The sequence below is a fragment of the Gorilla gorilla genome, chromosome 6 (genome assembly GCF_029281585.2).
Source record: "Gorilla gorilla gorilla isolate KB3781 chromosome 6, NHGRI_mGorGor1-v2.1_pri, whole genome shotgun sequence".
NCBI classification, from domain to species: Eukaryota; Metazoa; Chordata; class Mammalia; order Primates; family Hominidae; genus Gorilla; species Gorilla gorilla.
Genome location: NC_073230.2, coordinates 141,243,599 through 141,260,386, shown reverse-complemented (window position 1 = coordinate 141,260,386; position 16,788 = coordinate 141,243,599). Strand labels below are relative to the sequence as shown.

The 16,788-nt window shown below is 51.1% G+C and overlaps 1 protein-coding gene across 2 annotated transcripts in view; it reads left to right on the top strand.

The window, feature by feature from the left end:
* PLXNA4 (plexin A4) overlaps window positions 1-16,788 on the top strand; it is a 451,337-nt gene that overhangs the window by 403,715 nt on the left and 30,834 nt on the right. For both annotated transcript variants that reach the window (XM_055392292.2, XM_055392291.2), the window contains exons 22-25: window positions 2,691-2,959; window positions 6,059-6,125; window positions 6,971-7,117; window positions 11,658-11,817. In XM_055392292.2, the coding sequence (XP_055248267.1) occupies window positions 2,691-2,959; window positions 6,059-6,125; window positions 6,971-7,117; window positions 11,658-11,817 (643 nt within the window). The remainder of the gene's footprint in view (window positions 1-2,690; window positions 2,960-6,058; window positions 6,126-6,970; window positions 7,118-11,657; window positions 11,818-16,788) is intronic.

Sequence of the window (16,788 nt, the reverse complement as noted above, 5' to 3'; positions counted from 1 at the left end):
AAACAATGTGTGTAATGTGTCAGGCACTGTGCATTGCACATGGTGGATGCCCAAGAAATGACACTATCTACTATTATTAGAACAAGTCATAGAACTGCTCTTCTGAGTAATTTGAAGGACAGCGGCATGTATGTGATGGGGGTGGTCACAGAGTTGGAAGACAGATAAATGGGCAGATTGAGGCCCGGGCTGATGGCAAGGTAAAGTTGTCCTTCCCTCATCAGCCCCCAGTGGTGGGGAGAACTGGGGGAGGCAGGCATGAAGAAAGCAGAGGCTAGTCCCACCTCCGGAGGTGAGGGGTTTGCCAGCAGGGGCTGTGGCCTGCTGTAGCCTGTTTGTCTCTGGCTGTTCTCTTTTGTCTCCTGAGAACTGGCCCTCCAAGGACCAGCACCACAGTGAGAGAAATGAAAATGGACCTGATTTGGAAACACACACGTTTCCTACAGCTTCCAGATCCATAGGAGCTACTGATGACGGGCTAGTTGGAGGTTTCAATGAGAGCCCTTCTGTGCAAGGTGCAGGGCTGGCTCACAGAGCTCCACTATGGAAGGGATCTCAGGACTCGCTGGGGCTGGCCTCCTGGTTGAACTTCTCAGGACAGGGCCTGGATCTGACTGAACCCGGCCTCCTCCCAGTGCCTTGCCCTGAGCCTGGAACACAGGGAATTGGTAATGAGGATCATGAATGTTCTGCCACCCTCTGCGACTTTGGTTAAAGAAGGCTTTCTCTGGCCATCTCCATTTTTCCCAGTTGAAAACCTCAAGAGTAGAGCAGACGGATGTAGCTGCTGTTTAGGAGCTGGGGTGTGCATCAGCTTTTCATACACCCTCTCCTTTCAGTTCACATCATGGTCCCTGGAGATGGCGCAAAGAGGTGCCAAGTGCCGGGATTTATGACCTCCTTCCACCCTTCTGTGTCTTGGGGCTTTGTGAAGCTCCTTATCCTCACAGGGTCCCTCATGGGGATTATAACAAACCTACCTTTTTGGTGCTGTGTGCATTAAGTGGGTCAGTATTTCTAAAGCACACAGAATGGCAGTATGGAGTTAGATCTATATCAATATTAGCTATCATTATGTTCATTTTGCTGGTGAAGAAACTGAGTCACTAAGGGCCCTAGGAAATGACTGTGACAGAATTAAACCCAAGCATGACCGACTCTGAAACCAGGCTCGTTACTGCTGTATACATGACACTCCTTCTCAAAGAACTGTGGTATCCACCCCCTTGGGGAGACAGAGCCCTCAAGACGTGGCTCCGAAGTTACCTCCCCAGGCCGTCCCTCCCACTCCCTGCCTCCTCCAGTGCCCCACTTCAGGAGACACACCGTGCAGTGTTCTCAGAAGCTCCCCCTTGGGGGCAGATCCTATAGCTGACTTTTTAAGTACGTCTTTTGGTTTAACAGAAGCTTGCACACAAATCATGCACAAATTGTCAGCGTGCAGCTCGATGACTTTTCCCCAAGTGAACATGCCCATCAAGCCAGCACCCCTCAAGCCAGCACCCCTCAAGCCAGCACCAAGCAGAACACGGCCAGTCCCCCAGGAGTCCCGGGGTGCCCCTTTTTAGTTACAGCCATCCCCTAGAGCAGTCATTTCTCTACAACCATTGATTAATTTTATCTGCTTTTAAAATATTTATTTAAATGGTATTCTATGAAGACTATGCCCTCTTTAGCATCTGGCTTTTTTCATTCAGTATATTTGCAGGACCCATCCTGTTATTGTGTGTAGCAATAGGTCATTCATGCTCATTGCTGTGTGGTATCCATTGGGTGGAATACACCACAATTCCTCCACCTGTTCTCTTGTTGCTGGACATCTGAGTGTTTCCAGTTTGGAGCTATGACTGACAGGATTGCAGTGCACACCCTTGGACATCTCAGAGGTGGGTCTTCCATACCTACCTGAGTCATTGACTCGTGTTTGCTGAGTGAATGGCACATCCTTGCAGAGATCTCCCAATGAACAGACAATGGAGGCAGAAAGATAAGACCATCTTCTTCCTCTTCCCCTGCATAGAGCAGGGTCTTAGAAAGAGTCCCTAAGAAAACAGCAAATGCTAGAGTTAGGAAGTTCTTTAGAGACTCTTGGGCTCAATCTTCCCTTTTTATCGTGTGGATAAACCTGGGCCCCCAGAGAAGGAAAGAGACTTACCCAGAGTTACCCAGCAAGGTGGTATCAGAATCCACGTGGAAGCCAGATGTCCTGACTCTGAGGCCACTGGTGTATCAACAGCACCCCTAGGGCTAGAAAGGGGTGGGCATTAGGTTAGTCCCAGGCTCAGGGCTGGGGATTCTCAGGGTGTAAACCACGACAGCCTTGGGCACCTGGAATTCCCCACAGGGACTGTGAGGTGCTCTGCCATGGCACAGGGGCCCTCATCAACTCTGCGTCACCATCAGGGAAGAGCTCTGGAGTCTGGCAGAAGTGAGTGCCATCTTAGCCCCGCCATTTACTAACCATGTGATGCTGTCTCTGTGCTTCAATTGATTCATCTCTAAACTAGAGGCTGCAATGGAGGTTAATCAGATACTTAACTCAGTGCTAAGGGCTTGACAGCATTAGCCAGGTGGACTGTGGCTTAATTGGTGGATGAGAGGGTCATGGATATGGGCACAGCCATCCCGTGGGGAGGTCACTGAGCTCCCCAACCTGCCAATGGCATCACGACTCCTAGGTCTCTCTGCAGGTCCCGGGCTACCGGCAGGAGCGTGTGGAGAAAGGCCTGAAGCTCTTCGCCCAGCTCATCAACAACAAGGTGTTCCTGCTGTCCTTCATCCGCACGCTTGAGTCCCAGCGTAGCTTCTCCATGCGCGACCGTGGCAACGTGGCCTCACTCATCATGACCGTGCTGCAGAGCAAGCTGGAGTATGCCACTGATGTGCTGAAGCAGCTGCTGGCCGACCTCATTGACAAGAACCTGGAGAGCAAGAACCACCCTAAGCTGCTGCTCAGGAGGTGAGGGTGCAGTCTGGGGCACCCTGCTCCAGCCTAGCCATGCACCTGGCTCACTGTGCCTTGCAGGGAGACTGGGGTAGAGCTCCTAGGAGAGCAGCCATGTTCCCAAGTTCAAGTCACTAACTAGCCCAGAGCCAGGACTACATTGCAGGCCCGCTTAGAAGAACCTGTCCACTGTCCTCAGGAGTCAAGGATGCATGGACTTGTTGGCTCACCCTCTTGTTCTCTTGCCCCTAGGTTGAATCTCCATTTTTCCTTCTCTGCCCTTCTACTTAATCTTGACCCTGTCTACTGCAATCTCCTCTCATGGAATCTTCAGAGGTCACTTAGACCATCCTCTGGCCTTATCTGAGTCCAAAGTTGGACTAGGAGAGAAGACCTGTGGCCTCATGCCATCAGGTGGCAGGAGACAGCATCGGGAGCACACTGGAGCTTGTTAGAAAAGCAGAATCGCAAGCCAGGTGCAGTGGCTCATGTCTGTGATCCCAACAATTTGGGAGACCAAGGCAGGAGGATCTCTTGAGGCCAGGAGTTCAAGACCAGCCTGGACAACATAGCAGGCAACATAGACCTCATCTCTACAAGAATAAAATATAAAAATTAGCTATGCATGATGGTGCACACCTGTAAAGTTCCAGCTACTCTGGCGGCTGGGACAGGAGGATCCTTTAAGCCCTGGAGTTTGAGGCTGTAGTGAGCCATGATCTCACCACTGCACTCCAGCCTGGGCAACAGAGCAAGACCCTGTCTCTAAAAAAAAATTTAAAAATAAATAAATAAATGCAGAATTTCAGGCCCTCCCAGACCCGCTGAATCAGAACCTGCATTTTAATGAGGAACCCAGTTTATCCCAATCCATATTAAAGTTTGAGAAGCACTGAAGGAAAGTCCTTTGGTGATGTCTCACCCAGCACAGCCCAGCAAGTGTTTCCTGGCACCTGCTGTAGGCTCTAAATGGGCCCAGAGTCCACCACTCAACACCCTGGAGGCCTCAAACTTGATACTGTTGAAACCTTAAAGGTCCTATGTGAAGACATAACCTTATCCTATGACTTTGGCCTTTATAGGAACTACAGACTCTCTCACTCTATCAGTGCTTCTGTTTGAACTTTTTGTGTACTCGAAGGCCATTTCTCCTCTAGGCCATTATTCCAATACCTTTGGCCTTGGCATATCTGAAGTTAGAAAACTCCCACGTCATGTCATTATGTCCAGCCCTCTGCCTAGACCACTCATGTGCTGTCTGCCTGCTGTCTGCCTGTCCCCCAGACTTCCATCTTTGGTCTTTGGGTCTCAGGCTGAGCTTCAGTGGCTCCCACTTGGTCCAGCAGATAGATTTGGCTTTCAGAAGTATTTACTTCAGGGTTTTTCCTGGAGCAGTGGGCATTTGCCTGCACAGCTGCAAAAGTCTGCTGCATATAAGAGCCAGCAGACAGCTTTGGAAACAGCAAGGTAGATCATTTTGATTTTTGTTTTACTTTCACCACGCAGCCACCCACTGGCATAATTCTAGGGTTGCCACTGCCTGCCAGAGCTCCCACCGACAACTTCCCGGCGTGGTCTCACTCTGCCTCTGTGTCTCCTCCCCTTGTTTTCTGTTCCTGTTCTCCTGGATGCTCTTGCTTCCTTCTGCTCTCCTTTCCTTTTCTTCTTGTTGCCCCTGGCTGCCCACCTCCTTTCAATGTTCCTTCTTCTTTTCTCTTACCAGCTTCATTTTGTGCTGGCGGCCTCCCAACTACCTTGGGATTTTAGTTATTAGCATTTTCTGGCAACTGCAACTTTAAACTCTATCCAGACATACCTGGATGGGCTAGTTTCTCTCTGGAGCTGGCCGCATGCTTAGTGCAAGTTTGAACGTAATTTGTTTTCTCTAAATGGATGCAACTGAGAATGTCCTTGGGCTGACTGCACTGCTGCTGCATCTTCACTTCCAAAGTAAAAGAGTAGATGGGCTTGTGTTGTAGCATGAAAGACGCAAGTTAGACTCAAGAATGAACTTTCTGTCATTGCAAATGAAACTCTAGAAGGGCTCCCAAGGGAAGTTCCAAAGGATGTGGAATCTTTTGCCATAGGACAGTTTCTTGTTTGTTTCTTTGTTTGTTTTTGAGACGGAGTCTCACTCTGTCGCCAGGCTGGAGTGCAGTGGCAAGATCTTGGCTCACTGCAACCTCCACCTCCTGGGTTCAAGCGATTCTCCTGCCTCAGCCTCCCAAGTAGCTGGGGTTACAGGCACGTGCCACCACGCCCAGCTAATTATTGTGTTTTTAGTAGAGAGGAGGTTTCACCATGTTGGCCAGGATGGTCTTGATCTCTTGACCTCATGATCTGCCTGCCTTGGCCTTCTAAAGTGCTGGGATTACAGGCGAGAGCCACCGTGCCCAGCCGCGATAGGACAGTTTTAACACGGCTTGGGCTGAGCTGGGTATATGGCTTTATGCTGTGGCGAATGCTGGGAGCCTTTAGCTGAGGCTGTAGACTCAGTTTGGCCATCTGACCTTCTGACATGGACCCTTCTCCTGCCACCTTTATTCCTATTCCCTGCCAAATTGGTACCTCCCCAGGATTTGGGATTTTTTTTTTTCACCCAAAAGAACACAACTAGCCTATAAAGTTCTCTAAGGTTATACTATCTAATAGGATAGCTATGAGCCACATGTGACTATTTAAATCTAAATTAATTAAAAATAAATACAAATTCAGTGTCAGTTCCTCAGACATGCTGCCACATTTTAAGTGCTCAGTAGCTATGTGTGGCCGGTGGTTGCCATATTAGACAGCACAGGTAAAGAAAATTTTCGTCATCACGGAACGTGCAATTGGACAGTGGTGCTCTAAGGCGTTCCAGCCAAAATCCCACCCACAGCCTGATGCCCAAAATGTCATCTTCCAGCTTTGTAGGAAAAGCTTGTCTTACCATTATGGGGGCGTCTAGGAGTCCATGAAACTCTCATATTCATTAGGATCGCAAGGTTTGGCCTAAACGCTAGAAGCAGCAAGATCAATGCACAATTCCTCCCTTGCCCTTCCCAGCCCACGGGCTCTGACCAGCTGCTTCTTTCTTTGTCTTGTTCCGTTGGTTCCCTCGGTGACTGCTGACAGGACTGAGTCAGTGGCTGAGAAGATGCTGACCAATTGGTTTACTTTCCTCCTCTACAAGTTCCTCAAGGTAGGGTTGGATGTGGACGTATTTCTGGCCCTGCCTCGTTCATTTTCTGCAGCCTGACTGGGGATCGCTCCACACCCCCCAGTCCTCCCTTACTGGGCCTGGCTCTTATAACCCCACAAGAAATGGAATTCATCCTTATCATGGACTGTCTAGGAAGACAGAGGCCTGCAGTCCATCATAGCTCCAAAGACACAGTCTTCCCAAGGCTAGTTTCCTACTGCCTGGCAAGGGATAGATGAGCCCTGAGAGGCCCTGCATGGTCCCTAAAGCTGAATCCTCCTTTGAAGTTAAAAACAATTTGCCCATCATTTCTCTGCTTTTCCTCTTCCCTCTCCCAGCCCCAGACTTACTGAGGCTGATAAGGCCCCCTGGCCGGTGCAGAAGCCGCATGTTGCGGCAGATAAGCCAAGGATGCGCCTGGGAGGTGGAAGAGGCTCGGCTTCCAATTATTAACTTATGTTCTAAGGAGTTCTTGCCATCCAGGACTGACCTCTGCCTTTGGTTGGTGCCTCTGAGAGAGCGGGGTGAGGTGGGGAGGGGGAGCAGAGAGGAGGGCAGGAGGGGAGGGGAGCAGGGGAGGAAGAAAGAGCCCTGGAGAGGTGGCAGTAGGAAAGGAGAAATGGGTAGAATGGGAAAAGACCCTGTGATCCAAAGAGCCAGGAGGAATGCCAGCCTGAAGGATGAGGAGTTGGAGAGAAGGAGATTGAAGAGCTGAGTATAAAAGCAGGTGGGGGCAGGTGGAGGGACTTGGCAGGGGATGGAAGCAGCCCTTTGGAGAAGCAGGGACTGGGGGTACACTCCAGTGTTCCAGGAGCTCCTCCTAATGATGTTCTTCTCACCTCCAGGAGTGTGCCGGGGAGCCCCTCTTCTCCCTGTTCTGTGCCATCAAGCAGCAGATGGAGAAGGGCCCCATTGACGCCATCACGGGCGAGGCCCGCTACTCCTTGAGCGAGGACAAGCTCATCCGCCAGCAGATTGACTACAAAACCCTGGTGAGCCCACCCATCTGTTTCCCCTGGGGCTTTGACAGGCGGGCTTCCATCCTGGGTAGCCCTCCTCAGCAGTGGAGATGGCTGAAATGCTGAAGAGCTGCCTCTCCAGGTGTGTCCGCTGTGTGGGCCCAGCCAGGTGCTCCCGCTGTGTCCATCACCCCAGACTTCCTCTGTTCTGTTTCACCAGGGCATTTGGATTTGGGGACCAGTAGCTCAGACACATTTGAGTGACACTTCAGCCAATGAACTGGGGGTTTCTGACCACACCAGTTATAGGGTCAAAGCCCTTGGCCCAGGTGAACTCTTCTGTCCTCCCAGCTTAGAGTCAACGCTTTACAGAAGAGGTCCGTGCAGGCAGAGAGTGGGGCACAGAGAGGAAAGGAAGCTAGAAAGAGTTACTCATAGCTCTGAAGCCCACACTGCCTTCTGCTCTAAGTTCAAACACAACTGTGACCCGAGCTGTATAACGCAAGGCCAAGGTGGCCTAGCGGTGCAAGACAGTTGCCCAAGGAACGTGGGGATCCCCTCCATCAAGGTCAGGCTCCCTCACCTGACAAAAACAGCTACCCTAGGAGGCACCATGGCTTAGCATTCAAGAGCATGGCCTTTGGGATCAGACAGATCTGGATTTGAGCCCTGGCTCTGCCTTCGACCAACAGGGTGAATTGGAGCAGGTCCCTAATCTCTCTGAATTTGGGTCTCTTTATCTGAAAAAATGAGAACACCAACAGAACCGACTAAAGTGGGGATAATCATAGTTGCTCAGAGTGAAGTTGTGCAGAGGATCAGATGGGACAAGATGAACAGGCAGTGAAGCCCGCGTCATACTCATGCACTAGTGCTTGGTCACACAGGCTCCGCTTGCCTCTCCCCACTGTCACTGTGCGTCCACTCGCTGCTCACTGTCCTTTCAAACCCAGGGAGCTCACTCTCGGGATTTTTTGGAGATCACAGTGATCTCCAACTAGCCCTTTTTCTCTGAGAAAGAGAGGACTTGGAAGGAGGGAGTATGAAAAGATAAAAGCTGAGTGTTGGGGGTGATATGCAAGTGGCACCCAAGAATGGAGGCAAGAGAGACAGAAGGGAACGAGGAGGACGGGGAACAGACGGAAGTTCAAACGCAGCGGTCGGGAGAGGGAGCCACAGCAGGCTGGGGCATTGTAGGACTGGGAGGGAGTGTGATTCTCAGACAACCTCTCCAACTGCTCTGAGCCGAGGGCAAATTCCAGACCCTGTGGCTAGCTGGCGAGACAGTTCCCACCTCTGAACAAAGCCATACCTGCTGGCTGGGAAGGCTGCGACCATGATCCACCTATCCCACTCTCATTTTCCAAAAGCCCCGGGAATCCCAGTAGACGTCTGAACAGATTTGTGGGGATTGGCTCCGTTATGAAGATTCAAAGGAGCAGCCTGTGAATGAGGCCCCTGCTTTCTGGCAGTTACCGTCTGCTTGGAAGGAGAGAGAGAGAGGCTCCGATTAAAATGGAAAAGAGGGGGAAAACCCTTCCAAAAATAGAGACCTGAACAGATTTCTTAATGAGATAGAACTACTGCGTAAATGTCTTCCACCCTGTCTCCCCCGTTCTACTCCCTTTCTTTCCTGTCTCCTCAGCACCCTCCCAATATTGAATCCAACACAATGAGTTGTAATAATGTTCTGTCCCCAAATTGCAACATCCTTTGTTCCAGAGGCCACAGTACTGGTAGTGCACTGAGCTGATTTCAGGTGCCGCAACTTAAAGAGAATGTGAGGAAATTGGAGTGGTTCAGGGACCAGTATCCATTTAGGTGGGAACACTTGAGGACAGGAGCAGTGACGAAAGAGGAAAGAAACTGAGATTGTTTTGCCTGGAGAAGAAACGGCCACAGGGAGCTTTAATAGCCACCTTCAGGCCTGGGGAAGGTATTTGCACATGTGCAGGGGAGCAGCCCCCTCAGGGTGTGGACAGATGGCAAGAAATCGTTCAGGACAGCAGCACACAGGGCGTGCAGACAAGTCCTGGAACTCGGCGGTGGCTGGAGGAGCCCAGAGTGCTATGGGCCTGCTAAGAGTAGCCTTGTCTTGGGCAGGAGAGATAACCACAGAAAGGCTCTAAGAGGCTTGGGGAGAAAGCGAGTGTACCACTTTGCAGTCAGGTGTGCCTCTAGGGGTTTAGTGATTTATTGGATTGATGCTGAAGCTTGGACTGGTGTGGCCAAGGACCATGCCAGTGGGAGCACCCTAGTACCAACATCAGCAACATCTGGGTGCAGAGTGCAAGATGCCTACCTAGAAGCCCACTAGAGCACTAGGTACCCACGTGGGAGCCTGGAGCCAGGCAATGCTAGATGCCCACCTGGTAGCCTGTCAGAGCACTAAATGCCCACCTGGGAGCCTGTCAGAGCGCTAGGTGCCCGCCCGGGAACCTGCCAGAGCGCTAGGTGCCCGCCCGGGAGCCTGCCAGGGCGCTAGGTGCCCGCCCAGGGACTTGCCAGGGCGCTAGGTGCCTGCCCGGGAGCCTGCTAGAGTTCTAGATACGCACCTGGAAGTCTCCTAGAGCACTAGATGCCCACTGGGGAACCTGGGAGCACTAGCTAGTTGCCTGGGAACCTGGAAAAATGCAGAATCTCAGGCCCCATCCCAGACCTCCTAGATCAGATTTTGTATCTCAACAAAGCCCCCAAGTGCTTGTATTCACATTAGCGTTTGAGAGGCACTTCCCTGGCAGAGAAATCATGAGGCAGCTTGTCCACAAACTAGCCAAGGAGCATGGAGGAAGGGAACATGTGGGTGGAGCTCTAGCTTGGCCAGTGGCCAGGGGCTCTGTCCTTCTGTGGGGCCACTGCTTCCACTTTAGAACGCCAACTCCTGCCCTGAAGTGCACCATGGAGTTGTTCTCATGAGGCCATGCTGAATTCCTGCGGCAACTAGAAATGTCAGGAGATTACATTTAGGTGGCAGCCTCTGCCTCATGGGTTCCTCAGAGGAGGAAGCCCAGGGCAAGCTGTGTTGCTGTCTTGGGAAGGCTGAGCTGACCCACCAGGGCCCAGAGGACAGGACAGCAGGGGCTGCCAGAACAGCCCAAGGGTCAGGCTTTGCTTGGCTGCTGAGCGGAGGGAAGGGGCCCGAAGACTCTTAGAAGGAGGGGAGAGCTGGGAGGAGGCACACATGGGGCGCTTGAGGCAGCAGTCTCTCCACCATTGTTTTCAGGTTAGGGCATTTTGAGTGTGAAAGTTGGGTTTTATAGATTTCAGGGTTTTTTTTTCTTCCCCTTCTTAATGGAATAAGCATGTTCGCATTTGAGCTCATAGCAGTCTAGTTGCTAATGAAAGGCAGGTGCCCAGAGCCCAGGGTTCTGATTGCCACCACATGGAGCAAGAAGGGGGTGGAGTGGGAGAGAGACTGCTGTCTGGCTCTGCAAACCAGATGGGACAATTGGGAAATGCTTATGGGGGCACAGAGGGAGTGAAAGTTCCGAGAAGGAGAGAGACACACAGAGGGCTCTCTGGCAGCAGCGCCCGAGGGAGAGTTCGGGAGCCCAGAAGGGGAGGGCCACTTGGCATCAGTACCCCTAGGATGCCCAGCCTCTCTGCCTTGGATCTTGTGCCTTCACTTACTCCAGTATGCACAGCACCCACCCCGTTCCCCTCCAGTCCACCCAGGAGCCCACACGGTGCCGTCGATGTAGAAAGATCCCACTGTGAGAACAGCAAGAGAAGAAAAGCCTTGTTCTTTTTAAAGGAAAAGCCCAGAACTTTTTAAAGGAAAAAAAATAAAAAGATAATTTGGTGAAGCAGTTTCAACTTTTCCTACTAGTTCCAAAAGGAGAAATGGAGGCCCTGAACTATGCAGTCGCCTCTTCCCCCAACACAGGGGTTCAAGTTCAGGGCCAGGAAAGAATCTCAGGTATCCTGAACCTGCAATCTTTAAAGGGCATCTTTTTATTTTTAAAGAATACATTAAGTGTCTTATAGATTTGCCAACCTCTAATCAGGTGAATGAAACCTTCATAAAAATTGAAGCTTGTGAGATATTTGGAGAAAGAAGCCAGATTTCTATTAGTTCTTTGTGTGTGTGTCCAAGAAGGAGTGACAAGAAGGAGACAGACAAACATGTATGGGCAGGGGGTTTCAGAAGTGGGCGAGGGTCTGGGTGTGCCGCTGAGACACTGCCTCCTGTATGCATGTGAGAGAGATAGCACATGTGCGTGCATGCACTGGTGTCCATTCTGTTGCAAATTTCCCCTCACTGCTTCCACATGCTTGGGCATTGTCCCTTTGAAAAATCAGGATTTTAATGAAGTTTGTTCTGACAGGGAGTGAAGTGTGCAGCTCGCACTCCCTCAAGGACATTGAAGCCAAGGCATTGTCCTGTTTGCCCGGACAGGAAAGGGCAGTGGACTTGGTGGAAGCACAGATGGCCTGGAGCCACCCTACTCCTCCCTAGCCCATCCTGGAGAGGACGAGCCATTCAGGACGGAATCCCAGGGTGCTGCTGGGGATCTAGGAGCTTTTCCTGCTACCCCATTTCATATGCCTCCTCTCCCCACCTTTCCTTCAGGTCCTGAGCTGTGTCAGCCCAGACAATGCCAACAGCCCCGAGGTCCCAGTAAAGATCCTCAACTGTGACACCATCACTCAGGTCAAGGAGAAGATTCTGGATGCCATCTTCAAGAATGTGCCTTGCTCCCACCGGCCCAAAGCTGCAGATATGGATCTGGGTGAGTAGGCTGTCCACCCAGGGGCTGTCCTTGTGGCTGCTCCTGAACACACCTCACCTTCTCCTGTCAGCAGAGGCAGGGCTGGGGTAGAGATCCGAGGGGGATAATCACTGGCTGGAGGGAGTCAGGCATGGCTGGACCCCCCAGGAGCCCATGGGGTTGCCTTCCTGGACTGCTTGGAATTGACCAGAGCTGGTCAGTGAACAGTTTGCAGAGAGGGGTCCACGGGCCACTTGGTAGTCTGTTGGTGATCTGCCTGGCAGGATATGCCTCTGGGGTCCTTTGAATAGCAGAGGGGTGGGAAATGAAGGAGTCATATCTGGAAAGAAGGGGATTTAAGGGCAGAGTCCACTAGTCTGAGCTCCTGCGGCCCAAGGTCCTGCCACCGCCTCTGTTGTTGCCTGAGGCTCTTCCCTTCTGCTCAGTTCCATGCCTATAATTTTTGCTGAATACCTACAGCTTGAGGGATCTGGGTCAGTGATAGAGAATGGAGAGAAAGTACAGGGAAAATGAGATAAGACAGCCTGCTGGGGAGAAGTCTGACATTTTAGCTGTTACATGAATATATCTCCCAGCCTCTATAAACAAGGGCATGCTGGTTAGGGCCCCCTGTACTTAGAGCCGGTTATGGTTTGCATAAGCATTTCATAGGATGCCATCCTGGGGAAATCCTCATGGGGAGCCCCAGGATCTGAAGAGGCCAGTGGGGAAGAGAGGTGGTTCCAGCCTTGTGGGCCGGCATCAAACACATCTAGATTTGAGTCCTGGTGCTGTCAAGTCCTAGCTGTGTGACCCTGGTCAAGTAACGTGTGTATGCCTTAGTTTCCTAGCTATAAATGGAGATAATCATAGTGCCTGCCTTGTAGTAAGAATTCAGTGAGATCATGCATGTAAAAGCATCTTTAATGCAGTGTGTAGTCCATCGTACACATTCAGTAAGTATTGGCTGCTGTCACTGATGATGAGGATAATACAAGGATACTGAGTGTGCCTGTTTGTTGATGCTGGCCATGGAGGGAGAAGCATTGATGTGTGTATGTGCTCGTATCTGGAGATTCCTGGCAACATAGTGGTGATAGGACCCCTCAGACGCCTCTAATCCATCCATCTGGCCTCTAAGCTGGCTTTGGCTAAGCCATCCAAGACAGACGGGCATCTATGCTATTTTCTAGAATCCAGAGGGAATTTTTATCGCCTCCCACTGCCTCACCCCACTCCCTCTGAATTCTGATGTCTAAAGAGTCTTAGGATCAGGAAGTTGTAGTAACTCCTCTAAATTCTCACTTCTTCATTTAACCCCATCTCCTCTCTCTTGGCTCTTGGCTGAAGGTGTTTGGCCCTGTGCTCTGAGCTTGGATACTGAGGGAGGGAGATTGGGTGAGCATGTGTCTCCCTCCACTGTGGAGGTGTCTCTGAGTATGCTGTTTCTGGGACACAGAGGAAGCCAATGTGTGATGGTGGTGCGGAGGGGTATGGGTGTGTGCTCACGTGTGTGCCCTTAGAGCCAGACCAGACCTGTGTGTCTGTGTGCATTTGATTTGCTGCCATGAAGAGCCCACAGACTCATGGGGTGAGGAAACTGTTATGGCCCAGTGGGAGAGAGAACAGTTCCTGGAAGGAGGATTTTTGTGTTCCCCACATCCAAACAATTGAGTGGAATACTCCTTAATGGGTTCTTCCAGGGAGAATTGAGTTTGGTAGTGGAACCAGCTAGCACCCACTGTTCCTTTGTTTCATCTGTGGGCCATATAGCAGGGGGCACCTTCAGCTTTGCAGGGTCCTTAATGCAATTCAGGTGGGAGGAGAGTCCAGACAGAGTGGGGCCAAGAGGGGGAGCTGTGATAGGAGCAGTCTCCTTCATGCTGGAAGCTGAGATTGCAAAGTTGTGCCAGAACACAGAAGGAGCACCTGCATGCAGCTGCATGAAGGGATGTGTGCTTCTGTGCTTAAGAATAGGTGATTTCCCATGGAGGGGCTCACAGAAGGCAGCCCCGTGAACTTTGTCCTGAGAGCCCCTTAAATCACTCCCTTAAAAAGCCTGGGAGTGCAAGCCCAGCAAAGCAAGTCTTTTATGGGATGCAAAGCCTCCTGAAGCCAGAGTTCTAGACTATCTGGAGTGGAAACAGCAGCAGACAAAGCAGGCACAGTCGCTCCTGCCACCCGCCATGATGAAAGGAGCCCAAGAGCAGCTCTGCAACAAGGACCTGCCCAAGGGTGGCTGGTCTCCCCAGCTAGAGGCTGCACAAGCCAGGGAAAGGCTACCCACTTCCCAGGGGAAACAGGTCTCCAGTGCTCACCATGAATGTTCAAGCTCCAGGCACCCAAACAAACAGAGAGGATCCCTCTGCCATCACATTTGCTGCTGGGCCACACTTGGAGGAATAAGATCCCCACACCAGGGACAGATAGATAGCAGAGAGAAACAAAGAGAGGCCTGAGGCAGTTTGAACCTCAGGGCCCCCTCTCACTGGGAAGGGGCATCACACTGAGCTGCTCAGCAACATCTCCCTGCTCAACCATGATGGGTGCTCTTCTGAGAAGTTCCCTTTTTTCCTTTTAAATCTAGAGTTTGGAGCTGCTTGCAAAGCTCTAGCCTTCTTCTTACCAAAGCTAGATTGCATCGCAAGAAAAATTGGGCCTCTTCAGAGACCCAAATGCTTTTTCCACACTATTCAATCACAGCCCCCACGGGGAGAGAGAAGCAAGGCAAGTTGTTCCCATCATGTAGGTGAAAGTGCTTTGAAAGCCTAAGAGCAATTTACAAACGTAAGGTGTGACTATTTATGCCAAAGGGACGCATAGCACATTGGCACTCACTCAGCCCCACGGGCTGGACAGGACCAAGACAGCACAGCATGCCCCCCGACTTTCTCCCCGCACCCGCTGTGCTTTCTTCTCCCACTGCTGAGGGCATCCAGCAAAGGCTGCCTTCCCTCTCCTGATGCCCAGCCCCTGGCACGGCAGGAGCACCCATCCCAGGCCAGCTTAGCAGGAAGCAAAGACATTTTGCACCACCCCGTCATTGTCCCAAGTAAATCCAGCCCAACCCTCCCCGCTCTTGCTTGGCTTTTGGCTCCTGCCCGTCATCATCACTGTGGCCCCTGGCTTTGCCTAACTGCTCACTCCTGACATGTCTATTCATTGCTCCTCAGAGCTCATCAGAGCTCTCCCACTCCTCTCCTGCTACTCCCTCGCCAGACTTGTGCAGGCATTAAGGAGCCAAGATGGGAAACCGCGTTAGTAAGGATTCTCCAAAGAAATAGAAACAAGGGTTGTGTGCGCGTGCGTGTCTGTGTGTGTGTGTGTGTTTGTGTGTGTGTATGTCCAGTAACAGAGAGAGAGAGAGAGATTCATTTTAAAGAAGTGGTCATACGATTATGGAGGCTGGCAAGTCGAAAATCTGCAGGGTTGGCTGGCAGGCTGGAGACCCAGGGAGGAGGCAACATTGCAGTTCAAGTCTGAAGGCTGTCTGCTGGCAGAATTCCCACTTTCTCAAGGGAGGTCAGTCTTTTGTTCCAGTTCAGGACTTCAACTGATTGGATGGGGCGCACCTACATTATGGAGAGAAATCTGCTTTATTCAAAATCCATCCTGATATAAATGTTAATTTCATAGAAAGACACCCTCACAGAACATATCAAATAATGTGTGACCAAATATCTGAGTACTGTGGCCCAGCCAAGTTGACACATAGAATTAACTATCCCAGGAACCGCAGGGCCCACCTTCACTGCAATGTGTTGGAAGCTGGGGAAGGACAGCGACCACAGCTCTAAGGCACAGTGCCCAGGTAGCGCTTCCCCTGCTACACGTGAGGCTGTCCCCACAACCAGGTTTAAAATGTCCCTTTCCACCCACAGGTATCTGGGCAGGGTAGGTACCTGTTTGCATCACTAAACTCTTCAACAAACATGAGAAGATCCTACCCTGTGGCCAGCTCTGTGCCAGGCTTGGGGGTGCCAAGGTGCCTAGGAGATGTTCCCCACTTCTTAGCAGACTAGCAGAGACAGGACATTTTTCTTTCTGAACTAAGGAGCTTTTTTTCCTCCTCCCTTCACTCCTCAAGGGAAATCATTGGTGCCATTCTCTTCCCCTGCACAGATGGAGAATCTGCACCTCAGTTCTCTGAGTTCTCACAGTGCCTGAGCCCAGGTTACACAGCAGGGAGGTGGAGAGAACTCCCATTCCCTTCACACGCAGTCTCCTCTGCGGCCCATTTCCTCTCCCCTCTGCCACTGTCCGTGACCTCCAGAGGTTCCTGTAGTTTAATGCAAATGCTCTATCAATAGCCCCCAGAACTCCACCACCCTCTCTCTGTCTTGCGGCTCAAGTCGAGCAAGCTGAAAGGATATATTTTTTCAAATAAGTAATTCCTGTAGGCAATAAAAAGATACACTATCTTCTGAGTGAAATATAAAGAGTTCACAGCAGCTGTCTCCCCAGTTTGCATTTTCCTCTGCACCTGATGGGAAGGACAGATAAAGATAATGGGATTTTTCTTTCTTTTTTATTTCACCTCCCTCTCTCCCTGGAAGGTGGAAATGTAACAAATTGGATTGTGAGTGTGTCTGTCCTTTGTGCTTGGTGCCTGGAGCAGGGCATCCGGCTGCCGGGCAGAGCTGCTGCGAGAGAGGTCAGAGCTAGCAATTTTCTCTTGGTGCCATGCATATGAATGCCAGGGTCACCTTCCCTCCTTCCCACTGACACCACCTGCCTTCTAAACTCTTCTTTGACCCACCACACTGTCTGGAGCCATGCCAGAGCCCTGTGTTCCACATTCAAGAACATCTACTGAGTTCTAGCTTGTCTCTCTTAAATCAGGAAGCGGGGCTCAGCCTGCGTTTGCCTTTCACTCTCCAGGCATCCCCAAATAGCAACAACTGACCAGTGCACAGCGCTTTACAGTTTACAAAGATCTAGTACCTTCAGTGCAAATAATGCACTTCTATTCAGGAACTTCTTCTTTTAAGC